Here is a 19,446-nt window from a genome sequence, read left to right on the forward strand (position 1 = left end):
AACACTGAATTATGACAGCATCTCAAGTCAGCAAGTCTGTTTGCTCGGAAAACAATTTCCTTAAAAGATAAAACCTCCAGTTCACCCAGTGCCATGGATTAAATGGATGTCAAAACAGTTCCATTCTGTTCCATTAGTTCAGCAAGTGAAGAAAAAACAAAAACTACGTCAGGGCAGCTTCAAACTTTAGACTATTTCTGGACAACTGGACTGTTTTTGCCCAAGGGGTAGAAAATCCTTCAGGTGAATCCCTGATCCTCCTTATCTCTTCTCTTAGCCTCTCCAACCAGGTCTTATCGCCTCCTGGACAGTAATTAACAGGAATTACACAGTGCTCCTATCTGCTGAGCCCACGTTGTTACCGAAAAGAGCCCTTTCCCATTTAGGATCTGTCTGCTGGGAGATTACCGCTGGAGAAGGGCTTCTCGGTCAGGAGGTGCCACACAACTGTTGTGTTTTTGTGCCAAGCTCGGCTACAGCTTTGGTCACTTGTGCAGTTAAAGGCCAAGTTGGGTGGTAGGGTTAATACCAGCAGTGTCTTGCAATTTGTGCTCACACGCAAATATAAGAATGGCTACTACTTTGTTTTAACAAAACCGTAAGAAAACCCTAATAAGAATATGTGTAATCTATGTTTTCCTTAATCTAAAAACAATTTGTCTTACATGTGCGGTTGTTAACTAAAATAGTGCACGAATACGATTCATATTCTATTTGAAATGCACTTCACCTCGACTTCAGATATTAAGGAGATATAGCCAGAGTTAGCTAATTCAACTGTACCGCAAAAATGATGCCTTTAGGTAAATTGGAGGTTTGTGAGCTGTATAATTTCATGACTTTAGAAACGGAACCTTTAACTTAAAACCAAAATCAGGCAAATTTACCCACATAATTTAGACTTATAATTGAAGGGGGAAAAAAATACGGATGAAAAGATGGACAATTGTCCATGACACATCTCTTCCACTCTCTCTTTTCTCTCTCACACTCTGTCTCTCCGAGCCCTGCACACTCTAAATGTTTAACAGGATCCTTGAGAAAAGCCTCTCCACTTCTGTTTCCGTGGCAACTGGCATGCATTGGAATTGATGACATCGCCTGATCGCCCACTTACTTTGCACTAAAAACGCTCTCCCAGTGAACTTCGCCAATGCCATTTCCCTCGCAGAAAGATGACGGCACTTTTCCCAGAGTAGAGGGGAGACGGAAAGGAGAAGGAGGCTTACCATTTGACAAACACGCCAAACATTTTTATTCTGTCTATCTGGAAGCACCAGCAAGGTTGAGAGAGGACATTATTTCAGAAAAGCACCAGTGACCAGTTCTTTAAATAAATATGTAACGAAAATGGATTTAGGGCATGAGACTGGTCAGTCTTTCTAACTTTAAAGAATTCAACATGATAAGCCTCAATAATTCATGGTCTGCTGAATGCCTGTGGAGAGATTTGTATACCTTGCTTACCTATGTGAATCAGGTTCTCAGCATGATTCGCTGTCTATTTAGCTCCACCTCGAAGCTGCAAACTCAATGGAAAGAAAGAGTGAACCTCTGTCCTTATTTGGAACCATCTAGTTAAACGTTTTTGTCCAACAGTGTCCCCATACCTCACACTTTCATTCTCTCCCTTAATTAACATAGACGGGCAGCCAGACAGCTCCGGAGGCCAGAACCCGTAGCAAGACCGCTCGCTGTCACCTTGTTACCACCATAATGCATTCAGACGAGGTCCCCCTGACAAAGGAGAGAGGTGAAATGAATTCATGAAGCCTGGCCTCGTGTACTTTCCACTTTGCCTTTCTCCCTTTGCCCTTCCCACCATCCCTCCACCTACACAGCCTTGTTTAAACTGTTGGCACCACACAACAGAGAGAACATATTCGACATAATCGCGCTGCACGCACCAGCAACCCGATGCACAATTCATTCAACTTCATTAAGACCACACACACGCGCTGTGACAGCAAATTAACAAACACATTCCTAGAGTGTCCATTAAAATCTATTCATTAACTCTAAGCCACATTTCATCCGCTGTTGGTTTTGTTTGTATGTGTTTACAACTCAACAATAAAAATGCAAATACTCAAAAAGCGTCTGGTGAAGTCAACAGTGTTGAGGCGTCTATGATCGCTTGTTTAAACATTCGCTCAAGTGCTATACTACCTACCACAGCCAAAGGACTGCGGAGGCAGGCCACTCTGTCAAAGAGCTGGATGTCATACATGTGAGCAAGAGGCAAGACACTGTGCTGTCAACCCAATTAGGCTGCTCAGGCACACACTGACTCCATTCTGTAGGCCTGAAAGAGGTCAAGGAACATATAAAACAGAACCATTCCCCTAGCTAACCAAGACTGAAAGGCAAGAATGTCCTTTATGCTTAAGTCATTAAAAGGTGGATGTGCACACAAAACCTCTGCAGGAAAAATATCCACGCACTGACCAATTAGGAGAGGGAACAACAAAAGAGATAATTGTCATGTCTTCCTTTAAGTTAGCAATGACAGAAATCTTGACAGTCTCTCAAGGTCATTGCTGGAGCAATAATCTTGTCTAAATTAGTTTTAAAACCTGGGATCCAAACTGCTAGTCCTTCAGTGACACAAACAGTCCACCAAGGAAGTGTTTCAGGGGCTTCATTGTTCTGATTAGAGATTCAGCACGCTTATTTGTTTGTTTAATGCAATTATTTTGTTACTCTATTCTGCAGATTTCTCTATTTCCTTTATCCCACTGTCAGTAATCCTTAACTCCCCCTCTGAGCCATTCGGAGAAGCCATGAATGCCCACTGGGTTGTCAGCCCTGAGCAAATGTACTCTGATCAATTGTACACTGTCAGCATGGATGTTTGCTTGGATAATCTGCGCCTCACTATCTCACGTGTGTGTGTGTGTGTATGTGTGTGTGTACAGAATCAATATTCCAAACAACAGAGGTGTATGTAGCTTGAATGCTGATTAAATAAGTGTGGGGAGCTTTCAATCTAAATTAAATGTACTTAGTTTCAGAATAAACAAATAGTTGACTTGACAGACTTTGTTTTGGAAAGTGTTGAGTGTGTATTAGCATGCTTCTATCTATGTGTTCGACAGCACATAGTGTGGTGGTCACTTGATCTCCTGTTCTCATGGGTGAACACAGTTTAGGGTCACTTAATAAACACGCCTAGAGGAGGGTGAGAAGCAGCGACCTCTAGATGGTGTTTATCATTAGCTACCCTGAAGCGCATTTTGAAAGGGTTAAACGTTCTGACACAGCTACAACTGCAGAGGTAGCCCACACACAAAAATTAGGTCATTTAAATCACTCAATTATAGATGTTGACATTGCATGCACATTGTATAGCTCTAATGCCAGGATCACAATTCCATGATATGAAATGTTTCCTAATCCTTCCTCCTCCCCTCCACACTGGAGATCAAAAGAAATGCTGGAATTGCTTTTCATGGCACATTTGAAATGGTTTTCTGACAGTGTAATACCAAAGTCATTTACCCGGCTGCATTTGGCTTTTGCTATGAATTGCAGAGATGTAGTTTTCTTATTTTGTTTGATGTGCCTGAGCCATGCAGAGAGAGTCATTTAAATTTTGCCATGCGGCTCAAATGAAATACTGACACATGCCTTTGACTTAAATTAATAATACTGAGTCATGTTACTGAAACCTTGTATTTTGCCTGCATGTAGCAGCTGTAATTTATTATCTCTTCATGCTGTAGGCTACATGACGGTGCTTTAATGAGAAGTGAACATTTCTTGATATGTACATTGTACATTGATATGTACAGTATTTGTATATTTCCTGATTGCCCTGCATAGCTCCCTGGATGCCATTTCTTGCTGAAATGGTTAAGTCTGATCCTGAGAAGGGAAAAAAAGGACAAAAAAAGGTGCGAATGGTTAGCATCACCTCTTGGTAGAACTAACTCCCATGCCAAACTGTTTCCTTCCAAAGCTAATCTCCTATTTACATATTAAAAGCAATGAAAGACACATACAGAACCATAATCCTGAGCTGTCCTTGTGTTTGTCAAGACCAGGCACTTGGTGCACAAAAAAGAGACAGAGAGCCTTAGAGAGCGTTGCAAACAGCAAAAGGAGGCCTTTTAAATGCCTATATCACACGATTTTAAAAAGCGCTGAGGGTGGCATGCACATTAAACATTATAATCAGGCCATATTTGAATTTCAATGTTGAGCAAATGAATGGTGCTGGAATGGGATTTGGATACTTATATTTTGGATTTGAACTGGAGTGTTTCAGGGCTGGAACTGGGACAGATGACTTGTCAAAAATCTAAATTGCATTACCATAAACTGATTTGCTTTGTTATCCTTTTCCCAGCTGTTTTGACAGATGTGTTTACATTAAACCTGGACAGACAAGTAAGCCGTAGATTGCAAGTAAATTAAACTGCTTGATTGCTAATAAATAATCACCTTTGTCGCTTTTAATTTATTATCTTTGCAAGTGCAGAGAAAATTGCGAGGTCAGCGTCATTGTAAAAGGTGTGTTAATCATTCATCAAGCTATTTGTTTCTCTTCCATCATCTGATTTTTTGATGGGAAACAATAGCATCTCCAACACTCATTAGGCTCTATGTGAATGAAAACCTTTCGTCAAACAGCAGCTAACAGACTTCACAGTTAAGCTATGGGCCTCATTACACACGCTAAGAGGCTAACACTTCAAGAATCAAATTTAATTGGCTGCCTGAACATTGCATTTTTATACAGCAATTTATTTTAAGTGTTTTTGATGCCAGATGATATACGGGGGGAAACGTCTGTGAGAGGCTGAACGGAGCAGAAACAGTTTAATTACCCTCTGGCAAGATCACACGCACAACACAGGCAAAGGTTGCGGAGAGAGGAGAATTTTGAATCCCGTTTCGGAGGGCGAGATTGTGTGAGGAGATAATGCTGAGAGCGCAGAAACACTTGGGATTGTGAGGTTGCGGTGTGCCGGGTTGCTTGGCTACTGGCAGGATACAGAGATGCAACGCCTACTAACATCTGTAATGCCTCTCAGTTAGCAGAAGATGCTAATAGAGACTTAAAGCTCTTTGGATGCTGCAGCCTCTGTGCTGTCACAATGAAGGAAAAATCTACAGTACCTCAACTGACTTCAGCCAGAAATCTTGTGTTGTTTTGATTTAAGAGGCTCCTTCTGTAATGACAGTCACTCCCTCTACATGTCTCTTCTCTTCTTAATTCTCTCTCTGTTTTTCAGCTCTAAGAAAAATGCATTAGATGCAAATTGTATACATCTTCAGGGCTGTAATCTGCCATTTTCTCAATCTCTTTTATTTACGTTTCACAGGTTAATAGAATCTAATCGTTTTAGAAGGCCACTGGGGCCGTAAAAGCATTTCATAGCTATTTGATCCACAGCTGAGAACTTTTCACATTTACAGAGCTGCCACTATATGTCATATAAAAAGAAATAAATGAAAGACACTTCCTGTAAATTACATATGATGATGCCCCCCTCTTCCTGCTCATGCCTCACTGAGAAACATACACTCCTAACGCAGCACCATGAATGTTTGTTTAATGAACACAGAGGAGCTGTGGGGGAGAATGTGCAGCGCCACACTACGCTGTGATTGGCCGATAAGAGACCAGGGAGAGGCTTATCCCTGGAAGAGGCCTTGGAGATGACAGTGGAACTTAATTGATATGTAGAATTTATTGATCACTGCACTGCAGGGAAATCAACTGCCATCTTCTACCATTTTTTGGGCTCTAGAGGATCATAAATAAGAGGTATTAAATATTTCAACCATGCGCCACATCAAAAGCAAGCAATAAACATGACAGGGAAATATGTGACGGAATTTCACTGTAAATCGTGCCAAATGAAATTACAAAGCATTCTTACAGGGAATAGTCGAGCTGAATTTTGAATAGAGTGGATTTTTAAAAGCAAATTTGGTGCGTCTTAATTAAAGTAGCATTTCTCTCCCCAAACAATACGTACGTTAGCTTTGGATAAAATGACATCGTTTCCTATGGGGGGAATAACCAGGTAATTCCCTGCTAATTATAATAAAAATGCTAAGCAGTAGGATTTGAATGGGACCTGCTTGTATCTTCAGAACAGTGGTGAGAAAAGCAGCCAGGGCCTGGAGAATAGAGTCAAGCTGGTTTGTTTCCAAAACTCCTGCAGTGCGTCAGTCTCTTGCAACCAACAAAGGCGTACTCCTCGGCAAGCGAGCTTACATCCTTTCTCCCTTGCAAAAAAAAAAAGAAAAAAAAAAGAAAAAGAAAACTGAAAAGCCCCAAACTTGGCAGGGCTCCCTTAAGACCTATAAGGATTCACTGTGCCTGTGCTTGTTGCAGAAATAGGTTGATTGTGCTTTGACCAATCCTAGTTTGACTAAAAAGTGGGAAAAAAGGAAAAGCGAAGGGAAAGAAAATGTAGAAAGAGAACAAGAGAGTAGTGTTTTTTGTTCTTAGCTGTCATTGGGCGACAGGGAGACTGAACAGGGAATGAACACAGTAAGAGAGGATGTGTTCAAACTTTCCAATAAAGGAGCATTGAAAAAGGCCACACGCTGAGTGCCTGGCTGACGCGAGAGAGCTTGACAGCCTCATCAAATGCTACGTTGTTGGGAGACTTCCTGCATTAACAAAACTTCACCTCTCAAGCAACCACGGCCTCATTGTGCAGGGAAGGCTAATTAAAAATCGCAATTCATGCAGTTTCTTTCACAATGGCGACACTGAAGGCAGGAAAAGGCCACAAACTTCCCATCCAGTGACATTATCCATCATGTGAATTTTTCCAGTCCTAACAAGCAAATAATTGGTTTACAAGGTCAAATGGGGGAATAGAAAATGAGTCATCTCAATCTACAGTTTTCCTACTTATCCTTATTTTGACTGACAACATATGTTCACGTGAACATGGCATAGACGCCCTATTTACGGCTACTTTTCAGTAGCCTTGTTAATTAGACTGACTTAACTATGGTAAGAAGTTAATTGGAGCCAGTGAAGAAGCTTGCTAGCACTCATATGTTTTTCCTTATCTGAATAACATTTCCAGACACAGGACGCATGTTAATATCAGGTATCAAAGTTGTCTTTGACCAATCTGATCTTTCTAAAGATCTATAATCTATAAACTGGAATATCTCAACCTCACTGGCAAATTACTAAACTCAATGCTGAAAAAAGATTCAAACTGGATCGATTAAAAAAAGTAACAAAGTTGACTTATTAATCAGAAGTAATCAAAAAGAGTTAATGAATGTTGGCTTTGAGAATCCATCTTGTTGAGCAAACACTTGGTAAGTGTTATTTCTAGCAAGGAAAATGTGCCACAAGCCATTTAATTACATAATAAAGGAATGTGCACTTTAAGGGTAATTCCACTCCCTAACTCTAAGTGTGTGGAAAAACATTCTCATTACTGTATTGAACAGTTGTCTATAATCCCCATCCTGCTCAGTGTATGAATAAGTATTAGCATCAGAAAGCTATAGTCGACGCATGCTGTTATGGCAACAAAACACTGCAGATTAACTATTGTGTGTGTAGCAGTGACAGTCGTGTGGGAAAACTACACACAATACATTCTGTTGAACACAGATGGCTAAAAAAGTAATGCATGCTCTTCATGATGGTGGAAAACATACATTTTAAGTGTGATTTAAAAAGTAGATACATGCTTTTTCTTGAAAATTATTTAATCTGAAATGTAATTCTGCATACAAATATCAGCGATGATTCAGATGTTTTTTATTCTTTAGGTTGGTTGTGCTTTTAAAATCCCTGTACAGTAAATTGGAAAACCAACAGGTGAAGTATGGGCTAATTACAGAGGCTGATAAAGTTTGAAAATGACAATAGACAGTGTTGCCATGCAAATCAATGAAGTCCCCTCAGAAATCAATCTTAACTGAGTTGCATCAGCCCAAAACGAAGTTAGTGCTTCAATCAATAGATAACAAATGTACTCTAAGAGTCGAAACACTGGAAAAAAAGAATTGAATGTCTCAGAGATTGCAAAGGCTAAGACAAGTGGAAATCAAATTACCAGTTTGTCTGATTTCCACAAATGACACAAAAAAAACTCAATACTTATCTTTTTTAACAGGAGGAGGGTCTGCTCTCGCTTCTCAAGCTAGACCTTTTATCAAGGAGGGATGTGAGCTATCATTTAGCCCAATCTCACTCCACTCAAACAGATACTGCAGGTGTGTAATTTAAAGGCGAAGCATAGAATTTGGTCTCCAGTCTACATATTAGGAGAGGTACTATTTTCAAATTAGATCTACAAACAGAAATCACAGATGCAGAAAGGTGTTCTTACGTGAATAATACACGTCAGGTTTTCGGTAAAACAGCCTCTCTTAAACCAGTTAAAATCTAATGATGATTATGGGATTAGGCATCAGTGTATTGCTTTAATTATTCTGTGAGACATCTATCTGACTCCCCAGTGATCCTGTCTGGCCTCCAGGAGAAAGTCGCCAATCATCGGAAGCAATAACCATCACTTTCTATGCACGGGTGATTGAGGAGAGCTGTTAGGAGAAACTTAAAGACAGGCAAGGTAACAGAGAGAAACGGCAGAGACATCAGAAGGGACCGCAGAGCCATGAAGGACCTTTTTTATTTTTTACAGGAAGTAAAAAGAGAGACCATCTCAATTGTAACAGAAGCAGGAAATGACATACACAAAGATAAATGCATAAGAATTGTGCTATGATTGCTAGATAGACAGACAGACACATACAGGCAAAGAGCGATGCAGTGTGAGGGGGAGTACCCACATGGGTTAATCATGCAGTGCAGCCCCAGGTTAAAATGTGTGTTATTTTTGGGTACAGTCCCATTGCCACCTCCAGGCAATTTGCATAGTACTGAGAGACTACAGCTTCATTTCCCCCCGCCGCTCATCTTGTGAGAGCCACGCAGTCAAGGGGAATTAAAATAATTTCCGGCACCATTACTGTTTATGTCCAAATTGCCATAAACTTATTACAAATGTTACTTATTTACTTTTCATTTTCTCTGTTTTTCTTTAGGGAGTTTTATTTCCCCCAAAGTCCTCTTCCTTAAACCTGAGAGCCATTTTCTTAAATTAAGCAGTGGTCAGCCTTCTCCATGTTTAAATCCTCTTTCGGACTAAAGCTCATTATCATCCACACATATAATCTCTCAAATTGGTACCAAATGCCCCAGCTGTTAAAGTGGGCTGCATAATTTGCTAAGGGAGCCTGAAATGAACGTATTATCTTTCAGAGAGAAATATTAAAAGTGGAGATAATACAGTATATTGTATTTAATGTTGAAGGCCTGCAGACAGTTGAGGTTCCAAGACAATGAACAGATAGGGGAAAGCACAACACATGAAGGCGGGAATAAAATTTTAATATTTCACTCAGAATTTGTATGCATTTAAAATTTTAATCCTTTAGTTTTCAGCTCAAAGTTTAAGAATGTTCCATTTTACAGCTTTAAAAAAAATACAGTCAAAAGGTGAGACATTCAGTCTAGCATGACTTACTGAAAATAGCTTTCTTACTGTATTTACAATGACAATTACTACTACTACTATTGGGAGTAAATAAATCGTAATTCTTTAAAAAGGGGGCAGATAAAATATTGATTTTTGGAAGCTGTCAAAAAAGTACCAATAGTAAAGATGATATACTCAAGTTCACTTAGTGCTGTTCAAAACACCATCAGATATCACAGTGACAGACAATTCTAAGTGAGCAACATTGTGTGTTGTGTTTCATCCCTGTCTGAAATAAAAGCTTTTTTCAGTGGTGAAAAATAGAGGGTATTAAATCATGCAAAAGGAACAGGAATAACATACAGAACAACTGATCTTTGCACGTTTTATGATGCTACAAAATCAATAAAACCGCAACCAAAAACATGCTACCCTGCTCACATTTCTACATCAGGTATTTTAAAAACGTAGGCGAACCAGATCTAAACATCAAATGAGTGTGTGTGTAACCTAATGTATATATGTGACTATCCATGTGTGCATAATAAAACATCAAATGAGTGAAGCAACAAAGACTAACTTAAGTCAACATAATTAAGTGTCTGCACATATAATTTACTATGAATCGATTCTGGTCCCAGCGATGTGTTAATTGCAACAGCAGTTCTTTGCCCTTTTCCACAGAAAATCTAGTAATGCTGTCCTCTAGGCCAAAAACAAACCTGTGTGCAGTTCCGCTATTGGCCATTAAATGCAGGTCTCAGTAATGTACTTGACTTGATGTCTATTGTGATTTTAAACATTACTGTTTCATTACAGACATATTAAGGCAAAAAGATAAGTGCTTGATTGACAGGTGTCTGACCATATTAGCTCCACCCACACTTCCACCCCATTTCCCAAATCTGGATTTCAGTAAACCTAAATCCAACCAACCATAGGCTTCATACGCCTATGGGGGACATTTTGTCTACAGTCAATGCCTTAAACCCAACGCATCAAAAAAATAAAAATAGTTGTAATTGGATACATCTTTGATCCACACACAGAAGCACTCACAGTGCATTTGAGTTTTAAAACACCTCAAACTACAGCTACACACTGGATCTACACCCTTTCCTAGCATTTTTCTCAATTGCTGTGGTGTTGTAACATTATTACAGGTCAGGAAACAGGCCACAGACCGACGATTACGCTCATAAATCAGATGATTGATCGTCATCCATCTCGCACAGAGGACTGTGGCATGTGTCCCCAACCCAGAACACACATCCACAGTAACCCCAGTTGTCAAGAGGCCCATATCTGGCACACTTGTTGAGCTCTCTCTCCCTCTGTGTCTGTCTCTCGCTCCCTGAGCACAACTCCATGTGGCAAGTCATTTCATTTCTAATATCATGTGTGTGATCAATCTCCCCCGCAATGAACGGGCGGTGTAGTGGAGACAATCATTCAATATGTATGGCAGGTATGTGGTATTGACCGAGTGAAGATGAACTGCGGGTATTCACGGATGTGTGCCTCTGTACGTGTGTGTGTGTGTGTGTGTGACGCTTTCAGTTTGCAATCTCAGCTGAAGTTTCCTGGATTTGTTTTAGAAAGATTTTTAAACTTAATTTTAAGCCTTTTCATCCCAAGCTGTTATCACTGACAACCTCAAGTGGTGTATGGTTGATTTAATGGCACTTCTATATTACTATTAATTCAATTCTTATCACTTATGCAAGAATGATCTGACACTGAGTAGTTTATGTGTAAAAAACTGACAGAGTGGAAAGGGTCACTACTGCTGTGCCCCTTCTCTCTATCAAAGTTCTTGCTGACAGCTTCCTGCCATATTTAACGTCCTTTAATATCAATTACAAAGTCAAGTGGCTTACCATAATTGAATTTGTGCTGTGCGCTGATGTCCCCTGTTAGGAATCACTGTCTTGTCCAATTAAGAGGAGCCTTATTATTGGCCAAATTGCGAGTTGCCCCATTAATGTGGGGGGAAGATTCTATCCTTTAACTGACGTATTAATGTTGACATCCTCCTAGAGTTGTGAGTTGCGATGGGTGTGAAGACTGTAAATTTAACTGACTGTCAGGATGTCCTTGATTCTTCCTCCAGCAAGAGCGGAAAGAAGAAGTCGGCAAAGAGAGGGGAAAATATATGTTGTGGACCTACTGTAGCAGGAGTAGATAAATACAAGGGGAGAGACGGATGATGAGCGGCTGCTCTCTAATGGGAACGAAGGTCTTGTTGCGGTGGCGTGTTTTATTTACAGCTACTCTTCAGAGTGACACGCCGGGCCCTCGGACCATCCTTAATAGAAACTAGAAGCAGAGAAGGGATTCTGTATTCCATTTCCAAATGGGAACACATGTCGGAGACCGGCTTTTTATATATGCATGAATAACAGAATGATGCTCACTCTGAGTGAGTGTTATGGGTAATATATTGCTGGAATTACTGGGAGACTGTGGAAAGGTAAGCATCATTTGTCTGGGGACTCATCAATGTCTGGTGAAGAAATGGGGACTAATGAATGTACAGCAGAGGGGAGGAGAGAGGCCAAATTTATCTCAATCAATGTCAAGGAATATGATTGTGAATCTACAACTGTCATCAGTGTTCACTGGGTGGACATGTGTTAACAGTTTTGTTAAGGGGTGACTTTTAGTGAATATAAAATACAAATGTTTCCTGCACTGCAGAAAGTAAACTTGAAATGCTAAGGCAACCAATTGGTGGACCAAAAGGCTGAAAAGCTGCTTGTTTGCTTGTTGTTTGAAAATGAAATGTGATTGTTCTGAATAGCTACCGTGCCTCCAGTGTCCACAGGGGCAAATGGTCGGTGGCTGATAGTGATTTGATCCCTGGTTTGCCTCAATAGAAATCAACCATGAACAATAAAAACTCTTGACAGCCCATTTTTAGAATGGTTTCATAACTGCTGTGTTGATTTGGGCCATAAAACAGAATCTTTCACTTTTCTTACAAATCAAGTGAATAATAAAACAAATTAAGCATGGACTCACAGGAAATTCACTGAACAGTATTCAAGTTTTGCCCCACCCCCAAAAACAACAGTTCATTCAAGAGCTCAAATGTTGGCCTTGTGGTCCCCGTAACGAAAAGACAGCAGGTCCAATCCTCAAAACAGCAAGTATGTCATCAACAGACATGCTGTAAAACTGCTCCTAAGCAAGAGGCACCACAGTAAACCCCCAGGGATAACAGAAACTCCTAGTACGGGAGGCTCCATGGAGTAAAACTGAATACCAAAGATAAGAAGACATAGCAGAGTTCACGCCGTAATGCAGATGAATGGTGATGCCCATGAAATATTTTAGAAAGCTGCTACAGTATTTAGGAAATGTTCTGTTTAGTCTGTGTGTACGCCCTTTTCTTCTATTCTGTATTCATGTCTGCCAAAACCTCCAAAGCTCTATCTCACTCTGATTGTAATCCATGTTCAGAGGTGAGAAAAAGAATAAATGCATAGTTATTACTTCAGAGAGTCTAAAGTGAGACCTTACATGAACTCTCGAATTTCTATTTCATATCAAATAAAATGCAGCTGTGTGCACAGAAAGAGGATTCTGCTCTTTTCAGCTCACTGCCAAGCAACCCAACATGCATTGTATAGTATGGCACAAGTGGCCAACAAGGAAGCCGATTGTGTGCTTAAGACAATAACAGAACCACAACCCATTTTCAGGGACAGGATCTTTTTTGTTTTTTTTTTAAATAACCAAGGATAGCAAGTGTAATAGACATAGACCAACAAAGCTAGACTTTGTCTACAGATCACTGAAATCCAGAAAGAGATATAATTCACTTTTGATTATGCAGAATTTACCAAAAAAAATGTCCTAATCACTCAATGTTTGCCAAAAGCTGGTACATGCTAACCGGCTAATCTAATTTTCAGCTTTAAATGTCAGCAGTTAGGCACTTCAGTGATGATTGATGAGGTAAGGGTAAACGAAGCAGGCCAGCAGCCTGTGACCCTACAATTTCATTAGTCAGTGTGGTACTTATTTCAATTTGTAAAGTGTGAAAATATCTAAATGATCATATTAGTATCTCTTTTTTTTTTTTTTACTTTTAAAAGGTTTTGCTGACCACCTTGTTCTTTTCCAGGAACACTGCAAGCCTTACAGTAAGTACATTCATACCACAGTCGTAAGTGGGAGCTGCCACGTACAACCACAAGGTTCTAGTGTACAGAAAGAAGCAAATCATTGTTAAGTGTCTTGCTGAAGGCCAATTTGACAGTAGCTGTGTCACTAGTTCGATTTTCCCACTGAAAATGTGACAAGCCCACTCCTCTAATCTTTAGACCGCTTCCATCACACCAAATCTGTTAAAGTCCGATGTGCATTCTGACCACTAACAACTGCGAACACTGATTTACAAGCCACTGGGATTTCAAGTCCCTGCTGTAAACAGTAAACCAAGATTAAAACCATGTACTGGTGGATTTTTGCATTTCTGGGTGCATTTTGTGATATATTTTGCTTATTACACTGATAATTAGTCATAGCAATCATATCATCACACAGATACATAGAGTGCCATGTTGTACAACAGGAGAAAATGTCATAGAGCTACATTAAATCAGATCCATTTTGGTGTCAGTTTAATCGTGATCAAAGAGCGAGGAGATTTTTTCTACATCCATTGTTTTGCACTGGAAAGGTCAGAAACTGATCATAAACACCAATTTCTACACGGACAATAGCTTCGATAAACCAGAATGCAATGCAGCGACAAGATGCTTCACGCCAAATAAATGGCATGAAGCTAAAAAACAAAATAGCCTAACTCCTGGAATGAACTGTACATAACGGATTGAACATCACTGACTAATGGTATAACAACAATGTAGACGCATCCAAGAGTGGGGTTTAATACAACATCTGACTTGATGTGCTGTAATAAGCAAAAATATACGTAATTATTCTGTTCGCCCAACCATTCAGGCCATGTCAGCATTCTAACAAAGAGGAACCACAGCAGAGGACAAACGGATACATTTCTCCTACTTATGCATGCTGAGGATTAGTATGGCAGATATGCATTGTATGTTTTTGCACTGTTCCACCCCGAGTACAAATGCAGACAAAGCATTACTCAAAGACGGGTGTTTTGAATTTAATCATCTACAGATAATAATGGTGCACATGCAGCACTGTGCAAGGGTTTCTGGAGTTTGTGTTTGTGGGAGCCCAGTGAAAGGGAAAGCAAGTGGGATAGTGGACTCATTGTCCCTGAGGGAGTCAAGCAAGTCATTGAATTTCCTTTAATGGGCTGACACTTACAGGTCTGATTGTCTACAGTGAATTTCTTTTAACAGAAGGTGCAAACGTTAAACAATACATGTTGAGTTTGGAGCAGCTCAGTTTGTCTTATTAGAGATTCAGTCAGTAATCTGTTTGATCAGTTTCAGCTGAATCCCCATGTTTTTCCTGAAGAAATTGTAGATAAAAAGCAAGACTTTTGATTAATTGGAATTAATGTCAAAGTACTTGGCTCTGATATGGAAAAAAAAACATTACAAGTAAAAGCTTTACAGCTGCATGACCCAACCAAAACGTTGCATATTGTTAGACCCTGCACAAACAGGCCCTTCACAGTGGAGTTTACCACATGTAAGTAGTGCCAGGTAACAGTTTTCTATCAGAGAAAGCCATGCTGCAAGTGAAGTTCAGGGTTTTAAATGAGACTATAAGCCTGATTTTATCCAATCTGCAATAAAAATATGACCAAAGAACCACACAAGTTCTATCTCATAAACAAAAGAAGCCTAAACCCCGAAAAACATTTATTTGAAAATATACCTGCTATGACACCAGGATACTCACCTTCCCGCCCCCGCTGTTTCTTCCCATTCCATAAAAATGAAAGCAATGCAGTTTCAAACTGGCTTTCATTGCCCAGAATCCTTTTTACAATGGTGCTCTAACTTGCAACCAGCATGGCTTCTAATAAAGCCGTACAAGCTAAAAGAGAAGGAACAAAGGACGGAGGTCTGGCTCGGATGGGGTGTTCATTTATCAGTGGACACGTTTCAAATCCTTGCCCTAGGCAATGGCTCGTGAAGCATCTGAGGAGATAGCCCGTAGGGACTTCTGCTGGAAAAGCAGAAAACCCTTTGATGAGCCTTGGGCCATTCCTGCACCTGTGTCTAATATGCATGGGTAAAAACCCAGACGTAAGCAGACTCTGGATAGCAAAAGACTCCCTTTATGTTTCATGTTAGCCATATGGATTGTTCCTCTAGCTTGCATCTATCCTCTTGTAGAAAAGTAATTATTTTTGAGTCTGGAGAGGCATGCAACAACAATGTAAATACTTACATATTATATACTTATATTCCTACAAAGGCCACTGCTGCATCCTTAGATGCCAAGTGCTTCATGGATCCAGAAAATAACTCACTTATATCATCATTTCATTCATTCACTCACTCACTCATTCACTCACTCACTATGATTTGGGGCATGAGAATGTTAACACACAGCACTGAATCGAGATCACTGGCTCCAGTGTGTTACGGCCTCACTTTCGCAGAAACATGAACATTTTACTGCTGCAGATGTTTAAGGTTGTGCTTATTTTAACTACTTTATATACTGTTGGGTAGTTTAATCTACATTAATGCATCATGGACTATAAGCTCAGCATGTATGTGTAGCATCGCTGTCCTGTGAGAACCACATTACACAGATTACACAAAAAATTGTAATCTGAAAAGTAAGTAAAGCTTTCAGTAGTGGAGTAAAAAGTACAATATTTACCTCTTAGATGCGGTGGAGTAGTATAATGTATATAGTATAAAGTATAATGTTGTATAAAATGGAAATACTAATTCTTATTGTTGATTTTGTTATACAAGATATGAGGAAAATGCACAAAAGGAAAAGGCAGAAGACGATTGACTCCTTTTTCAAATCAAGTAGTCATGTCAGTGGAGTTATAGTGACATGGGCTAGCTCGGCCTTTCCTTTGGAAGGAAACAGAAAGCTAGCTTGCAATCTATGATACAGTCATTCAACTTTATAGTAGTACATTCATTTTGTTCTTGCGTTAATTCCGAAGTTGACAGGGCTTGCAGTGGTCACCTCTCACCCCTGGAACCCCCACTTAAAATTGCTGCTCCACCCCTGATTGGCTCACCTCCTCTCTGCAATAATACTGAACTTAGTAGTGTTCATTGCATACTGGCTATGTTTGGCAATACCGTACTTTTGTGAGAACAATTAATTGCGTCAAATAGCATGGAAATACATATTTAAAGAAGATAAAGCTAAAACCAGAATGTAAATGACTCCAGTCTGCACTGGAAAAAAGGAGATTTAAACTAAAGAGATAATGAAGACAAAACAGATTCATCATGAGACCAACTTTACACACTAACAGACCATTGAGTGTGTGCAACATAACTGAAATGCACAATGTAATTAAGAGGTATGTTGCAAACCTTTCAAGAACAAACAAGTCTGTGTTCTTATTGTCTTCTACAACTGATTAAAACAAGATTATACCATGCAAATGATCTGCAAAGATCAACAACGAAATATTCCACCATCACTCCCAGAACCTCAAATCGAATAATAATAAGTGTCTGTGGAAAAACCAAACTGTTAAATAACAGGACATCCCTGTTTTTCATCATGACTGGTTGGAGTCTCCAAGTACAACAGCACAAGGCCATATGATCCCCCTGCTGTTTACTAAAACACTGCTTTCAGGCAAAGAAAAGAGCCTTGGAATCCTGGCAGGTTCCAGGGAATCAAACCTGTACCACTTAATGTAGCTTTAGCTGTTAATATATGGGAAACTCTAAGTAAAATAAATACTATTGAGCCTGTTTCCCCATTAGTTCTATCATTAGAAAAAAAAGGGAGATACAGCAGTTGTGATAAAAAGACAAGACTTACCTGAGCCTCTCTTCGACACCACTTTCAGGCAATGGACCACAACAGCATGAAGCAGGATCAGAAGAGAAATGGGAGCTTTCATTTTTTTACCAGTCCTACAAGGAAACAAAATCCTGAGTTAATATTCCATACTGAGACAGGCTGTGAATACACAGAATCCATCCAAAACATCAAAAAAGAAGAGATAATGATTTTGGCAGGAGATGCTCGATCAAAGCTCAAATATGAAAAAAACCCTGCAAGTTCTGAGCCAATAATTACAGAACTTTTACAAGACCTAAGGTCAGCTGGAAAAAAAATCCATCACCCCTATATGCAATTTCTGTTCTCCAAAGTGTTTGTCTGCCTCTGCTTTATTTATACCAGTGTCTCTTCGGGGACTTGCTGTATAATCAGAGGGAGGCTGTTGATGATACAAATGTCAAGACACATCTCTATCAAGGCGAACCTGGCTTTGCAGCTTTGTCAACCACCTACAACACTAATCCAACTTCTCTCCCAACCAACATGACATAATCAGGTGCCCACTTAGATTAGGATATCTCCGTGTTAACGAACAGCTTTTCATACAGGAAAGCTAGTATGAGATGGTGGATAAAATTTAATATGTATGCAATATACCAGGAACTATCAAAATTGTCAAACACAGTAAGTTTAAAGCAATCACGCTCCGAGTACAAGTACAAGTCTGAATCCATGTGTATGCCAGAATAATGAACACAAAAAATACAGAATCACCGTAACAGATATATTTTGGGATATTGTAATGCAATACAAGAGCAATTTATGATCAGATAAAGAAAAAAGCGGCCGTAAGGTAAATTGGCAGGGTCAATACATAGTTGATATTAGCTTTATTGGTATTGGCAAATACGGCTGATAATACTGAACTGTTGTGCAGAAATGCCAAAGAAAGAAAGGTAATTTAGAAACAGTACCTCCAGCACAGAGTTTCTTCATCAGAGTGCAAGATTATTTTTCAAATGCAAAGTATCTTGCTCAGCACATATCTTGGTCACAATTCCTTAAAAAACATATTTAAGGGATCTTTGTCAAAAATGATCTGTTTATGTAATGTGTTAAAGTAAAATTTTTTTAACAATTTTGGTCTCTAAACTTAAGCTTGGTCAGGCTCTTGAAAAAAATAAAAGCGTGTTTTTGATGTCTGCATTCACATCTTTAAGTAAATGTTAATCCATGACCAGCTGTGCTGCTGTTGAAAAATATTGTGTTGTAATGGGTTATAACTCATAACAGCACAGGTTGGAGTGGTTTATCTAACACTATGACAAAAAAAGTCTAAGTTTATGTAATATAAAATAGGACTGGTCTAAAGTTCATTAAAGATAAAGGTTTTTATTCAGGTTTTGCCAGCAACTAATAGTATTCCTCAGTGATACACTTATACAGTCACATGGAGACGTTAAATGACTAATTCTTCTTTTTGTTTGGCTAATAATTCATCTCCTTGCTACAGGCTAAAGTGCCATGTCTGCTAAGGCTCGACAAGATGTCCATGAACGCTACAAGGGCGCTTCCAATGGCATTTCAGTCACGACAAAGATGCTTCACATAGATTCCACAAAGCTGCATCAGAAGGCCTTTGAGGGGAAACCCTGAAAAGCCACAATAACCCTTGAGACACTCACAGAGGCATGCGAAACTGGCAAGCAGCCAAAGATGGCAACATTGCCGTGTTCCCCTCGTCAAGGGCCTATTGTCGTCAGCCATTGCTTCCTGCAACCAATGCCACCTCAGAAAAGCTACACGCCACCACACAAAAATCTTATCTTTTTAATTAGTTTTCCATGTTGGGCGCAAGTCTGCAACATTAGCACAAAAGCGGTGGTCTCTTTCTTTGGTGATTCAGTCGTTTCCTCTGTGTTCAAACCAGTTCTGCACTGTCTCCCTCCAGCTCACAGTGATATCCTGGACTGCTAGACATCAAAGCAAACACTTATTATCACTGGAAAGGTTAAAACTGTGTTCTTGCGATGCAGGGTAATTAATCATTTGTTGATACCGACTA

The 19,446-nt window shown here is 39.6% G+C and overlaps 1 protein-coding gene across 5 annotated transcripts in view; it reads right to left on the bottom strand.

Moving 5' to 3' along the window:
* Nucleotides 1-19,446, bottom strand: part of LOC122872163 (interleukin-1 receptor accessory protein-like 1) — a 293,532-nt gene that overhangs the window by 206,297 nt on the left and 67,789 nt on the right. For all 5 annotated transcript variants that reach the window (XM_044188023.1, XM_044188021.1, XM_044188022.1 and 2 more), the window contains exon 2: nt 17,418-17,512. In XM_044188023.1, the coding sequence (XP_044043958.1) occupies nt 17,418-17,512 (95 nt within the window). The remainder of the gene's footprint in view (nt 1-17,417; nt 17,513-19,446) is intronic.

This window comes from Siniperca chuatsi, linkage group LG24, assembly GCF_020085105.1.
Source record: "Siniperca chuatsi isolate FFG_IHB_CAS linkage group LG24, ASM2008510v1, whole genome shotgun sequence".
Lineage (NCBI taxonomy): Eukaryota > Metazoa > Chordata > Actinopteri > Centrarchiformes > Sinipercidae > Siniperca > Siniperca chuatsi.